Here is a 15685-nt window from a genome sequence, read left to right on the forward strand (position 1 = left end):
TGGGAGACAGTGAGACTCCGTCTCAAAAAAAAAAAAAAAAAAATCTGGGTTTGGTGGCACACACCTATAGTCCCAGCTACTGGGGAGCGTGATGTGGGAGAATCACTTGAGCTCAGGATTTCGAGGCTGCAGAGAGCCATAATACTGCCATTGCACTCCTGGACTCTGTTGCCTGGGCAATAGAGCAAGACCCTGCCTCAGAAAAAACAAACAGAAAGTTTGTAAAAGACAAACAGAAATGAGACTGCCTGTGTGTAGATGAGAATGTTGTGGGCAGAATTTAATATATAGCTGGTTTATGAAATATTTTAAATAAAAATTTTATAGAAGTAAACAGAAGACAGATTTATCACCACTGAGGATATCTGAAATGATTACATCCCAGGTTAAAGAAAATGTGTAAACAGGAGACTAATAAGATACGAACAAATCTAATGTTAATGTAAGTTCTTGTATCTGTTTTAATATCAGTAACAGTACTTTGTAATTTCAAGTCAACAACTTTTATTCCCAACTATCTAAAGAAAATTTTTATAATTTTAATTTCCATGAAATCTCTTACCCCATACCTTTTCAACTGAAGTTTTTGAATGTGAATTCTTGCTCTCTGACTCTGTTTTGCCTTGTGAGAGAACTGATTTCTTCCCAGCCCTTGACAAATTGGGTTTAGGTCTTTGGAAGCGACCTCTCAACATTGGTTTAACATTTTCTGTTTGATCAATTTCCCTGAAAAATTAACATTATTTAAATAGCATCAAACATGCAGTCATGTCCAAATGAACTTCTAAAATAACCTACTGAGAATTAGGAAGAACTCCTTTAAGAGCTTACTTAGAACAAGAGTAGCAAAGAAAACTTAAAGAGACTAACTTGTTCTATCTGATATTAAAAATACACCATTCATCATCAGTAATTAAAACAGTGTGGTACTAACATATGAATAAACAGATAAATGAAACAAATTTAAAATCCAGAAAATGGCTTCAAAATAGACATGATTTTGGTACATATTGAAGGTAGCAACTCATAATAGGGAGGATAAGATGAAATGCAATACAATACAGTGAGGATAAAACATAAGAAATATTAAGTAAGATTAAATGATGATGGGAAGGCCGGGCGCAGTGGCTCACGCCTATAATCCCAGCACTTTGGGAGGCTGAGGCAGGTGGATCACCTGAGGTCAGGAGTTCGAGACCAGCCTGGCAAACATGGTAAAACCCCGTTTCTACTAAAAATACAATAATTAGCCATGCATGGCGGCACGTGCCTGTAGTCCCAGCTACTTGGGAGGCTGAGGCAGGTGAATCCCTTGAACCCGGGAGGCGGAGGTTGCAGTGAGCCAAGATGGTGCCACTGCACTCCAGCCTGGGTGACAAGAGCAAGACTCCGTCTCTGGATGTGGTGGTGAGCACCTATAGTACCAGCTACCTGGGAGACTAAGGTGGGAGGATCCCCTAAGCCTGGGAGGTTGAGGTTGCAATGAGCTATGATCACACCACTGCACTCCTGCCTGGGCAACAGAGTGCAACCCTGTCTCAAAAAAAAAAAAAAAAAAAATTCATAAATGTTTAAATGTGTATGTGTGTGTGAGGGAGAGCTCAATCATACCTTTTTATACTTTTCGATGTTTGAACCCTATGAATGTATTGTCTATTTCAAAGACTGACATTTTTAAGTTTGATTTCCATTGTGACAGTACTTTACTGAAAAATAAGAATTTATGAACTGAATAGCTTTCTTTTTTTTTTTTTTTTTTTTTGAAATGGAGTCTCGCTCTGTCGCCCAGGCTGGAGTGCAGTGGCGTGATCTCAGCTCACTGCAGGTTCTACCTCCCAGGTTCACGCCATTCTCCTGCCTCAGCCTCCCAAGTAGCTGGGACTACAGGTGCATGCCACCACACCCGGCTAATTTTTTGTATTTTTAGCAGAGACAGGGTTTCACTGTGTTAGCCAGGATGGTCTCAATCTCCTGACCTCCTGATCTGCCCGCCTCGGCCTCCCAAAGTGCTGGGATTACAGGTGTGAGCCACTGCGCCCAGCCCATAAACTATTAATAGCTTTTAAGCCCATATGAGATGAGGAATTACAAGGAAGATTAAAAGGAAGTATAAAACCTTCAGATACCTCTTCAAAGGGAGATTTTTATGATGTTTTTAATCGTTTCTTGGGAAGATACTAATTTAACCAGTATCTGCATACTGGAAGATATACTTCCTTGAAATCACCAATATCAAAATATTATTTTGACACCAGGCATAAAAAATAACTCAAACGAAGTAAAAGTAAAATCTCATGGCAAATATTTAGGCTTCCAAATTGTTTTAGAATTTCGTAAGTTACCACCTTCCTAAAATTCATATCATTATTATACAACAGATATGAAAGAGAATCTTTCTGCAAAGAAATATAAAGTAAAACACCTGATGTTACACTCTGAACAGACTACAGTATAATTACATATTAAATGATTCCCTCTACTATTAATAAAGTATGTATTAATAATCCCCTCGAATCCCTAAATGAAGCAACATTATTATCATTTAAGAACCTTATCAAAATTTTATAAATAAATCCTATCGTATAAAATACTTACAGTGAATTATTTTTTAGGTCAACATTTCTTTCTTCTATACAACTACCCTCAGCATTATTCACCTCACACAATGCTCTAATTCCAACTTCAAATGAAGGCAAATCTGAAGTGCTTGACTCTGAAGACTCAGTTGCTACTGATGTGGCATCTTGTTGATTACTAAAAAAATGAAAATATTTCAGAGAGAAAAGAATTCCTAATGATATATATTTTATAATTATTTTTAAAAATTTTAAACACACAAAATCACCATTTTGCAAGATGCTGCTTCACATTATAGAGTAATACAAACTGCTACATTAGCTTTTCTATGATCCATCTTGCATCATGTTATAAAAACTGTACCTCCAGAGAAAGCAGCAGCCACAAATTTACACGCTTAGGAACATGCTCAAGAAGTTTCAAAATGAAGGCCGGACAAGGTGGCTCACGCCTGTAATCCCAGCACTGTGGGAAGCCAGGGCGGGCAGATCACCTGAGGCCAGGAGTTTGGAACATCCTGGCCAACATGGTTAAATCCCATCTCCACTAAAAATACAAAAACTAGCTGGGCATGGTGGTGCAGGCCTATAATCCCACCTACTCAGGAGGCTGAGGCAAAAGAATCACTTGAACCCGGGAGGTGGAGATCACACCACTGCACTCTAGACTGGGTGACAGAGCAAAGCTCTGTCTCAAAAAAAGAAAAGGCTTCAAAATGAGAAATTATTAAATGTGGTTCACAAATCAAACATGCGTAAAATAATACTAATATTTAGGAATTAGCTTTCATTAAAATTTATATAGGCAATCCTTGCTATGCAGGGTACTGTGTAACCAAAAGTCAAATAAAGCAAAGATACAGCTCCAATAAGCTCAAGTTGAGTTAACATAGTCCTATGCAAAGTGAGAACTACTATATTAAAAAATATTTCAAATATCAGCCAGGTGTGGTAGCACGTGCCTGTAGTCCTAGCTACTCAGAAGGCTGAGGTGAGAGGATTGCTTAAGCCCAGGAAGTCGAGGCTGCAGTGAGCTGAGATTGCACCACTGCATTCCAGCCTGGGCGATAGAGCAAGACTCTGTCACAAAATAAATTTCAACTAACAATAATATAACTGATAGCCACGTACTGACCATTTCAACACATATTCACATTTAGCCATACCTTTTTTTTCTTTTTTTCTTGTTCATTTTTTCTACTAGGTGTTTATGTTTTCCTGACTTATCAGCAAGAGTTCTCTATATATTTGTATTGTCTAGATATTACACATAAAATCTCCCGATCAGTAACTTGCCTTTTATTTTCTTTATGGAGGATTTGTTAACAGAAGTATTTAATTTTACTACCATCAAACTTATCAATCTTATCTTTTAAAGTCTGTGTTTTGTACATCTTAATAGAAATGTCTTACCTGAGGCCTTCACATTACAAAGATATTTTTCTACATTTCTTTTAAAAGTTGTAAGATTTGTTTTATACATGTAGTCTTCAATCCATCAGGAAGTTAGCGGATATGGTAACACAATGATCAAATATTATGTTTTTCAAACTCAGCTCAATCTAATGAACAGTTAGTTCTATCTTTGCCTGCTAATTTCTAAAGCTACCTCTGCCATATAACAGATTCCTAAATGTCTCTTCCTAAACTCTATATTCAGTTCCACTGAGTCAATTCATCTAACCCTGTACCAATACCATGCTGCTTTAGTTACTCTAGCTCGAAAATTAGTCTACTAGCACAGTCCCTCTGCAAAGTTGGTGTTTTTTAAAACTGTCTTTACCATTCTTGAGCCTTTGTTCTTGTGTACATGACAATTTTAGATCAACTCTTTGTTTTCCAAAACCAACTGGGACTTTAACAGTCATTACAAGGTTGTTTTTCCCCTAAATTAGAAAAAGCTAGGGCCAGACACAGTGGCTTATGCTGAGGTGCGAGGATTGCTTGAGCCCAGGAGTTTGAGACCAGCCTGGAAAACATCTCTACTAAAAAATGTTTTTAAAATTAGCCAGTCATGGTGTCCCATGACTGTAGTCCCAGCTACTCGAGATGCTGAGGTGATAGAATCATTTGAGCCCAAGAGTTCAAGGTTGTGGTGAGCTGTGATCATGCTACTACACTCTAGCCTGAGCAAAAGAGTAAGACCCTGTCACAACATTTTTTAATTATTTTAAAAATTAGAAAAAGTCACGAGTACAGTTTTGTGTAGTTTACGAAATTAGGTGTATCTCTGAACTCACACTTTAGATTATCTGTCACCTAGGAACAAACAACTATGAGAAATAGCATATGATTCCACTTATGTGAATATCTAGATTAGACAGAGTCATAGAGACAGAAAGTTGTCTACATCCTTACCGCTCTCAATGAGCCTAATTTGATCTCAAACTAAGCAAGTCTGGTCCTGATTAATACTTGGATGAGAAACAGAAAGCAGATTAGAGATTATCAGTGGTTGCAGGGAGGGGAGAATGAGGAATTACTGCATAATGGGTACAGGTTTTCTGTTTCCAGTGATAAAATAGCTTTAGAAATAGTGCTGATGGCTGCACAACAATGTAAATGTAAATAATGCCACTAAATTGTATGCTTAAAAATAGTAAACAGCTTTAAGTTTGTTTTTGGCAATAGTTTCTTAGATATGACACCAAAAGTATAGGCAACAAAAGCAAAATTAGACAAATGGGACTACACTGAACTAAAAAACTTCTGTACACCAAAGGAAACAGCAGAGTGAAAAGGCAACCTATGGAATGGGAGAAAATGTGTAAATCATATTTCTGATAAGGTCCTAAAATCCAAACTATATAAATAATTCTCAAAACTCAACAGCAAAAAAGAAAATAACCTAATTAAAAAATTGGGCACAGGACCTGAATAGACATGTCTCCAAAGAAGATATAGAAATGGCTAACAGCTATGAAAGATGCTCAACTCAATAATTATCCGGGAAATGCAAATCAAAACAACCATAAGAAACCACCTTCTACCTGTTCAGAAGGACATTATTAATAAAATAAAAGACAACAAGTATTGAAGAAGATGTGAAAAAAACTGGAATCCTGTACATTGTTGGTGGTTATGTAAAATGGTGTACCCGCTATTGGAAACAGTACGGAGGGTCCTCAAAAAATTAAAAGTAGAACTACCATATGATCTAGCAACCCCACTTCTGGGTATTTATCCACAAGAACTGAAATCAGGATCTCAAAGAGATATTTGCACTCCCATGTTCAGTGATGCCAACAGACAAAAACAACCTAAATGTCCATAAAGAAAATGTGGTCTATACATGTACTGGAATATTATTTGCTCATAAAAAAGGAAATCTTCTCATATGCTACACCATGGATGAACCTTGAGGACATTACATTAAGCGAAATAAGCCAGTCACAGAAAGAAAAATACTGCATGAGGCTGGGCACTGTGACTCACACCTGTAATCCCAGCACTTTGGGAGGCCAGGGCAGGTGGATCACCTGAGCTCAGTTCAAGACCAGCCTGAGCAAAATGGTGAAACCCCGTCTCTACCAAAAATACAAGAAATTATCCAGGTATGGTGGTACATGCCTGTGGTCCCAGCTTCTCGGGAGGCTGAGATGGGAGGATTGCTTGAGCCTGGGAGGTGGAAGTTGCAGTGAGCTGAGATCGTGCCACTGCACTCCAGCCTGGGTGACAGAGACCAACCCCATCTCAAAAACAAAACAAAACAAACAAAACAAAGAAAGAATCATGATTGCCAAGGGCTGGGAGGCGGAGGAAATAGGAGTTGCTGTTCAATAGGTATAGAGGTGCGGTTATGCAAGGTAAAAAAAAATTCCAGAGATCAGCAATACAACACTGTGCTTATAGTTAACAACACTGTATAGTACACATAAAAAATCTATTGAGGGTAAATCTCATGATTTTATATTACAAAATAAAATTTAAAAACACACACACAGCAAGACACATCACATTCAAACTAACGAAAACCAAAGATAGAGAAAATCATTACAGAAAATGATAAACCCATGCAAACGCCAACCAAAAGAAAGCTACAATGGCAAAGTAAACATCAGAAAAAAAGAGCAATACCAAAAGGATAGTACATAATGATAAAGGGAATTTCACCAAGACAAAACAATCCTAGATATGTACACACCTAACAACAGAGCTTCAAAATATGTGGAGCAAAAACAAATAGAACTGAAAAAAAGAAACAGGCAAATCCACAGTTACAGATGGAGACTTCAACACTCCTTTCTCAGTAATCAACAGATGTGGATAAAACCAGAAAAGACACAGAAAATACCTTAATGAAAGGATGGGGTCAGTTCTTTTCCCAACTTTTTCAGTGGAGGCAAAACCCACAATGCCATCTATGTTTTGTGTGCAGGAAAGCATCTGCTCCTTACTGCATTCACCTTCCTTTAGCTCAGGCCTTATAGCCTGACATTTATCTACAAATACAAAATGCATGTTATTCTAAAAAATGACAGCAAAAACATCTTTTTTAGAGCACAAAGGAATTTACCTATAACACTGTCTTTTCCTACAAAACCTTAATCAACATTCAAGTCCCTATTTACAAGGCACACATCTTATTTTTAGACCATAATAAAAACTTAACATATATGAGGATCAGCTCAAGCTTCTTGGGCAATTTGTAGCATCTTCCTTTTATCTTAAATTCTAAGTATTTAAAGTGGCTTATTTTATATGTCAAGTAGGGAAACTAAAAGTTGACTTAACTATTCTTTTGCTCCTTCAGAAGTATACTAATTAGTAACACAGTAATAGCTATCATTTATTAAGTACTTACTAAGCGGCAGGAACCCTTAAGTCCATCAGATGCATTATCTCATTTAATACTTGAAACAATCCTATTAAAATATATTAATATTAACCTCATAAAGAACCCCCTGAGTTCAGAGATCTTAAGTAACTTTCCCAATGCAATACTTAAGCAAAAAACTTACTTTTTTACTTAAGCAAGTAAAAAAGCTGGAATTTAAAGCAAGGTCTGTTTGATTTCTAAAACCTGGTTGTGAATCATTAAGCTGTTCTGCATTATACGTAATGACTCCAATAAGCCAAAAAAGAGCATAATATTGTGATGCCTACAAAGCATACTATGTTAGCTACCAGTACTCTTTTATTAAAATCAGATGGGTAAATCTGAACTACAGAAAACATAAATTTTATAGAAAGGTTGTTCTGGTCTGCTCCTACCTTTTCCTTGGTTATCAGCTTTAAATAATCTACATATGAACTCTTAAGGAAAGGGACCAAGACTCCCCCTCAAACTCTTAGCCCTCATCCCCAAGCAACTCATAAGTGGCAATATGTTTGCATTCAAAGAGTAAAAAAGAAAAAGGGAAGGAATACATATTCCACTAGTTCTTTTATAGGAACTAACCCCTTGTGGGTTCACAGAGGTGCTCTGTAGAGGTACAACATGAAAATCTGTGCTTTATTGACAGACATAGCAACATATTTTAACTCTATATAGATGTGATTTCTAATCATAGTTAATGGGAATGCACAGGAGGTGATACATCTTAGAAACAAACTTTAGAGAACAATCTCCCCACTTTAATTTGTTTAATTTTTTTACATAAACTTTTTTAATTAAAAATAAACAGCGTTAGCACAGTACCATTAGTACAGAACCAATTAATAAGCATCATTAATTGCTATCTAGACAGAAAATTAAGTTACATACCATATTACTGTACATGTCTTCTCAAGTAATATAGAGGCTTTTTAAATATGTAAGAAACTTACTCTTGTGTTTTTCTCCTTTAGAAGGACCCGCCTGAACAGTGGCATTTTCTGAAAGATTGTTTACTCCCAGTTCATTAGCTCCATCTTGCTTCTTCCTCCTTCTTTTCTTTTGATTTAGGTCTACTTCTAATGCAACCTGCTCTGCATCCTCCCTTGATAAGGTCAGAGACTCTTCTTCAACTGTCTGAGCATCCTTCTGAGATCTTTCTGTGTCTGAAATTCTAGAACTCATAGACTCATCTGGATCATTATTCACTCCTTCACAGGCAACTTTTTTCACTGAAAACAAGAGAAATTACTATAAATATTTAAACAACCTAAAGAAAAATTTGTAAAGGTGGGAAAGAGACTCAAAGATGTCCTCTGTATTATTTATTTGTATGAACAAAAAACCTAAAGACAACCTAAAATGTCTAATGGGAAATGACTAAATAATATATAAAAATCCATGGAGCCAATAATAATAATGAGGTAAGATTATATGTAGTCATGTGAAAAATTTCAAAGCATATTGTTGCATTTAAAAAACCAAGCAGAACAAGATACACATAAAATCTCATTTTTATTAAACAAAAACAGTTACATATAGAGATGCTCCTTGACTTACACTGGGTTTCATCCCAATAAACCCATCATAAGTTGAGTATACTGTAAATTGAAAATGCATTTAATACAGGCTGGGCGCGGTGGCTCACACCTGTAATCCCAGCACTTTGGGAGGCTGAGGAGGGTGGATCATCTGAGGTCAGCAGTTCGAGACCAGCCTGGCCAACATGGTGAAACCCCATCTCTACTAAAAATACAGAAATTAGCTGGACATGGTGGCAGGTGCCTGTAATCCCAGCTGCTTGGGAGGCTGAGGCAGGAGAATCACTTGAACACGGGAGGCGGAGGTTGCAGTGAGCCAAGATCGCACCATTGCACTCCAGCCTGGGCAACAAGAGCAAAACTCTGGGCTGGGCATGGTGGCTCATGCCTGTAATCCTAGCACTTTGGGAGGCTGACGCAGGCAGATCACTTGAGGTCAGGAGCTCAAGACCAGCCTGGCCAACATGGTGAAACCCCGCCTCTACTAAAAATACAAAAATTAGCTGGGTGTGGTGGTACATGCCTGTAATCCCAGCTACTTGAGAGGCTGAGGCAGAAGAATTGCTTGAACTGGAGAGGTGGAGGCTGCAGTGAGCTGAGATGGCACCATGGCACTCCAGCCTGGGCAACAAGAGCAAAACTCCGTCTCAAAAAAAAAAAAAAAAAGTTCTGGCTGGGCGTGGTGGCTCACACCTGCAATCCCAGTACTTTGGGAGGCCAAGGTGGGAGATCATTTGAGGTCAGGAGTTTAAGACCAGTCTGGCCAATATGATAAAATCCCATCTCTACAAAAAAATTACAAAAATTAGCCGGGCATGGTGGCACATGCCTGTAATTCCAGCTACTCAGGAGGCTGAGGTGAAAGAACTGCTTGAACTCGAGCAGTGAAGGATTCAGTGAGCCGAGATCAGGCCACTACACTCCAGCCTGGGCAACAAAGTGAGACCCTGTCTCAAAAAAAAAGTTCTTACATTAAGTAAGATACAGTGAGTTACTCATGTTATCACCTGTAACATACAAGAAGATACATAATCTTCTACGATTATGCGTAAGTAAAAAAAAAAAAGACTACTAAGAATAAAGGTATTTTGCAGTTATCAATACTACTTTTTAAAAGATATGCCCCAGAAGAAGAAATTCTAGCCTAGCTTTGAACAGTAAAGAGTTAATTTTGCAGGCTTGACTGCTATCCTTTGAAAATCCTTCTTATAAGGTTGGCCCTTGGGCCATGTCTCAGAATTTGGTTCTGGGAAGGGTTCCTACCACCCTAACTGATAAGAGTGGCTCACTGTGCCTTAGCTGTACAATGTGGTTTATGCTGAACTGCTTTCCTTTTGAAAATCCGAAATTTTTGTATGTTCCAGGCAGAGGATGCTGAATCCTTAGTCTTCCTAGTGGATAATCGAACCCTGGTGGTGGTCGTGGGGACCCCCAACACAGGCTCTCACCATCCCAGGTTTCAGTTCTGCCTCTGCCACTACACAGACTGTGAGTCCTTAGGAAAAAGTGTCTTACGATCTCTGGGGCTGTTTCTTGGTGATTAAAACCAATACAAACGGCCGGGCACGGTGGCTCACGCCTGTAATCCCAGCACTTTGGGAGGCCGAGGCAGGCATATCATGAGGTCAAGAGATCAAGACCATCCTGGCTAACATGGTGAAACCCCGTCTCTACTAAAAATACAAAAAAAATTAGCCGGGTGTGGTGACGGGCACCTGTAATACCAGCTACTCGGGAGGCTGAGGCAGGAGAATGGCATGAACCCGGAAGGCGGAGCTTGCAGTGAGTCGAGATCGTGCCACTGCACTCCAGCCTGGGCAACAGAGCGAAACTCTGTCTCAAAAAAAAACAGAAAAAAAGAAAAAAACAACACAAAGGGGGCTAAAATGTAAGCTAGCTAATATATAAGGTTCCCTATAGATCCAAGCGTCTTCTTTATGTGATTATAGCTAAACATTGTCCTCATAGACCAGAGTTCAAATAGTTAAGAAAACATAAGCCTAAAAATAAAAATACCTACATATATACAATTTCTACCTGTTACAAGCCAACATTAGCCTTCAGAAATAAGTTACGCTCAACCAATACAGTCTAGTCACAACCCCAGAAGATTAGAGTTTTTTTTTAATCCTAGAATTTTATACCAGATTTGTTTTACAGAGGAAAATGATAATAAATAATCAAACATGAAATACAACACTCCAAATTCTGATGCTCTTTGACTGGCTACAACTATCCTCTATGCTAGAGAGATATCAAATAACCCAATCACGCCAGTTAAAAATTTTAAAAGAAAGCTATTGTTTTGGACCAGATAACTAGTTGATTGAAAAAACATATACTCCCTCCAACTGGATGCTTTGATGATCTTAACTACCTGAGCTACACATGAACTCTCAAAGGCCTGAGGGACAATATTGCAAGTTTATTACTACTAAGTAAACTATCACACTTCCTTTTAAAATCAATACCTTTTACATTTTTCCGTGGTTTGGTGGATTTCTTCTCCTTTAAACTGTGATTTTTAACAGATTTTTGTTTTCTTTTCTCTTCTTCAGCAAGAACTTTCTGAAGCAAATGAGCAAAAAAATCGAAGTCAAAAGGGCGCTTTTCCTCTGTTTAAAGAAAAGGAAAAGAACTTTCAAGTTTTTATTTTTAAAGCTACTTCTAGCTTTTAAAGTGTCATAACATCAAAAGCAAATGGGTTTGTTTATCAGTAGGAGAACAGAAAAACAAATACACAACAGAACACCACTCAGCAACAGAACAGGCTGGTCTTAGCAGGGAAATAGATTAGTTCACATCAGAACACCACTCAGCAACGAAACAAATAAACTAGTTTATTACAAATAATAATTTATTACAAATTTGTAATAATTTGTTTATTGCAAATAAACTAGTTTTAAACAAAACAAAAGGAACAAACTACTGATACATGCAATAATATGAGGGAATCTCAAAAACATACTGAGTGGAAGAAAACAGATACTAGGGTACATACTATATGATACCATGTATAAGATATTCTAGAACACACTAAGCTATCTATGGTGATTAAAATGAAAATAGTGGTTGCCTTGGGCCAGGAGTACAGCATTTGATTGTTCAGAAAGGGACATAATAGACCTTGTGAAGTGATGAAAACATTTCCTCTATTGTTTGGGGTAGTGGTTACACAGGCATATTCTTTGTCAAAACTTGAACTACACTTTGAGCTGTGTGTAAATATAAATCAATTTTTTTATGGACTGAGAAGTCCTTGAAATGCCTGTTCACCACCATATGCCCTACCTTTATCACAACCATTTCACCATTTACTCTTATAAGTATCAGCAAAGTGGGAAGTAAATGAATTTAATCAGGAACATGCCCACTAAATACCTATCAACAGCATTATATCTGAAAGTAATCAGTGAACACTCCAGGAATGAATCCAGACCAGGAGGCAAATCCTTGCTTGAACTTAAAGTCAATGTAGAGAAAATGGTGCTCTATGCACATAAGCCGAAGACTGGTTTGATTACAAGATAGCCTCAGAAAAGAAGGTATATACTAAAATAAAAAGAATCTCTGGAAACTAAACCCAAATCTGGGATTCCTGAAGACCCTATTTCACTGTTGACCCAGACTTCATTTGTTCTGACTCTCCACAATGATTCTGAAAGACATAGCACTCAAAGAATCGTAAAGGATCTCCACATGGTTCTCAGAGAAATTCAAAACATAAGTTCTCTCAAAAAACTTATATAGGTTTTAATTAAAAAAAAAAAATTTCCAATAGAAAGCCTCCAAATCAATGAGTTGTTTCTAGTTTTGAGATAGGATCTTGCTGTGTTGCCCAGGCTGGCCTCGAATTCTTCGGCTGAAAAGATCCTCCTGCCTCAGCAACTCCTGAGAGTAGCTGGGCCTATAGGCATACAACACTGTATCCTGTTTAAGATCAATACATTTTAAAAATATCTATTATAATAGTCTATAAAAATGCTTCACAATCCAAATAGATTGTTTATAGATTTATGAATTATTTTCTGACTATAATGTGTTACACTTAATGAAGTTTCAGGACCACTTCTCTAATATGGAATGGGCTGAGGAGCACAATATTCCAGATCTTCTAAGAGCCATTCCTCAAAGCAGTTTCCCTAAAGACCAGATAAAACACTGGGTGTAGGATCCACCCACCTACCCTAGTGTCTACTCATAAAATAAATATACATGCTACATAATGTAGGTACTCTCTACATTTGGATTTTTTTTTTCTAAAATTAGCACTATGGCTAATCTTACGACTAAATGGACATTGAATACATTTATTAATCATAAAATACTGATAATTATAAATCCACAAAAAATATATTCCTGTCCACAGGTGTGGTGAAAAAGAAAAAGACCTATCTTCTAATCAAAAAACACAAGAATTATTTTTAACAGTAAATGTATTTTTCTTTATAGATCCTTTGATATCTTTCTCTAGACTTGAAGAAAAATATGTTAATTTTAATGAGGATTTTAGTTAGAAATTGCAAGATATCTATCATTCCTTCAGATGAGATCTAAATTCAAATGCTAGTGTATCTCTTCAGAGAGAACTTCCCTAATGATCCAATGATCATTAGGAAAAAAGAGACCTAAACATCCACCCTCTCTTTTTTCTTCTTTTTGGAAATGAATCACTACCTAAAATTATGCTTATCAACTATATTTCTTCCCCCATCCAATCAGACTTAAGGCTCTAACTGCAGGATTCTCATCTGCCATTTATCTTCCACCACTACATGCTCAATACCTAGAACAATGACTACCATATAGTAGGTGGTCAGTGTTATTGACTGAATGACTGATTAGTCATTCAGAACCAGAAAGAACCATCTATATAACTAATAGTACTGTCTTCCAGAAACAATTATCTCCTCCAATACAGTTCCTTCAGAATAAATAACACTTAGAAGTGGTAGCATCAATCCCTCCATAACTTCTTGGACTTAGAACTGTTTACCTGCACCTAGAAGTTCTGGATAATCTCCTGCCAATATATTTGTAGCAAGTGCCAGACCCATACTGCTAAACAGAAAAATTTCAGACTGCTTCCTCTTAATGCCAATACGGAACAAAACAAATCTAAAACACACTAAAGCCAAAGACAAAAGACTGGTCATTTTTCAGGCTCTTCAAGTAATACTTTGTAAAAGAGGTCTTAATACTTACGGAATGCTTTGTCTATTCTCCATCCATTTGTTTTCTCTTCCCGTTTAAATTTATTCTGTTAACAACAAAAAACCCTATGGTAATTTTCTCCCATAAAACAAGCTTTTTTTAAAAAATGCAGTAAGCATTAAAATGAAACTCTTAGGAATAACATACTGCTCTCTACTTAATATGTCTTTGCCAATAGGCAAGTTACTTAAACCTTTGGCTTTTTAAAAATAAGGATGAAAGATTTTTACTGAGCTTCTTGATTCTCATTACCAATAGCATGAATCAGCAATGGAAGCTGGATTTACAGAGGACAGAAAAAAATAAAGTCAACAAACACGGAAGCAGATCAAACCTATGACTAAGCTCACTGGTATTAACTTTTAAAAAATTAAGTATTCGTAACAGGTTAAACCTCTGACATCATTGTTCTAATATATTTCAAGTAGCATGGAGAGAAGACTATAGAGAAACAACTAAGTGAAATTTTGAAGCAGGCCAAGTTTATCCTGACAAACTTCTATATATTAAGGCACATTTCCTCACGTTTTTCTCAGCCCCAAAAATCCCTGTCCTCAGTTTACTACCAGATTACCTCCATTAAGAGGGAGATGTTTAAGGCTTAAGGCTCAATCCATCCTAAGGTCATTAGGAAGACTGAGGGCATAAGTTTGTGTCTGAAGACGTCTGATCACGCAAACACATCGTAGGAGAGGAAACAAACAGCCAATGTTTCCCATCTACACGTCAGTGATCTACAAGTTTTTATTAAAAGCACAAAAATAAAGCTTTTTAATTGCAAAAAAGAGAGAGAGACTATCACATAAAACAAAGGAAGTACTTCATGCCCCCTTCCTCCGTTCAAAAGAACTTAACCACTAATATGACTTGTAAAACAATCACTTTCTTGTATTTCCTTATTGTTTATGACCCAAGTGTGTATTCTTAGATGATACAGTTTAGCCTTGCCCATATTTTTAAAACCTGATATGACATTAACATCTTTTAATGTACAGGTTGCCCTTCTTTCCCATTCTTTTGTTTTTCTTCACAAAACTTATTATCAATACAGAAGTTTTCAAAGATAATCTTATGTCTGCCTTAAAAGATCATACTGTTATTTAAACATTTCCTCAAAAGTTAACAAATGTTACCTCCACAAAAAATGATTGGCTATAAACACTAAATTAAATGTCCTAAAAGAAATATCAATAGGCTTCAGGCATTTAATTCTAAAACAGTGCTACCTCATATTTTACTTAATTGGTAATATAATTCAGAACAATTTAAAACTTTCTCGAAGAAATACATTGAAACTAGTCAATGATTTCATAGGTAAGAACCAGTAACAGGCCAAATTCCATGATCACAAAATAAATCCCATAATTTCCACTTCTGGCCTTGGCAAAGTAACTCTTTATGGACAGGTCCTACATATCCAACTCCACCACGAATGACTTTTAACACTGACAAAATATATGCATCAATTATTTTCAAGCAAAGGACAATAGTGAGAGCAAGACTACAATCACGGAGAGAAGGAAAACAGACAAGATGTG

General features: G+C 36.9%; 1 protein-coding gene across 3 annotated transcripts in view; it reads right to left on the reverse strand.

Moving 5' to 3' along the window:
• BDP1 (BDP1 general transcription factor IIIB subunit) overlaps positions 1-15685 on the reverse strand; it is a 210055-nt gene that overhangs the window by 69248 nt on the left and 125122 nt on the right. For all 3 annotated transcript variants that reach the window (XM_031003234.3, XM_063700694.1, XM_063700695.1), the window contains 6 exons: positions 14139-14193; positions 11405-11548; positions 8346-8624; positions 6871-7018; positions 2596-2754; positions 570-726 (listed from right to left, as the gene is read on the reverse strand). In XM_031003234.3, the coding sequence (XP_030859094.3) occupies positions 570-726; positions 2596-2754; positions 6871-7018; positions 8346-8624; positions 11405-11548; positions 14139-14193 (942 nt within the window). The remainder of the gene's footprint in view (positions 1-569; positions 727-2595; positions 2755-6870; positions 7019-8345; positions 8625-11404; positions 11549-14138; positions 14194-15685) is intronic.

Source organism: Gorilla gorilla, chromosome 19 (genome assembly GCF_029281585.2).
Source record: "Gorilla gorilla gorilla isolate KB3781 chromosome 19, NHGRI_mGorGor1-v2.1_pri, whole genome shotgun sequence".
NCBI classification, from domain to species: Eukaryota; Metazoa; Chordata; class Mammalia; order Primates; family Hominidae; genus Gorilla; species Gorilla gorilla.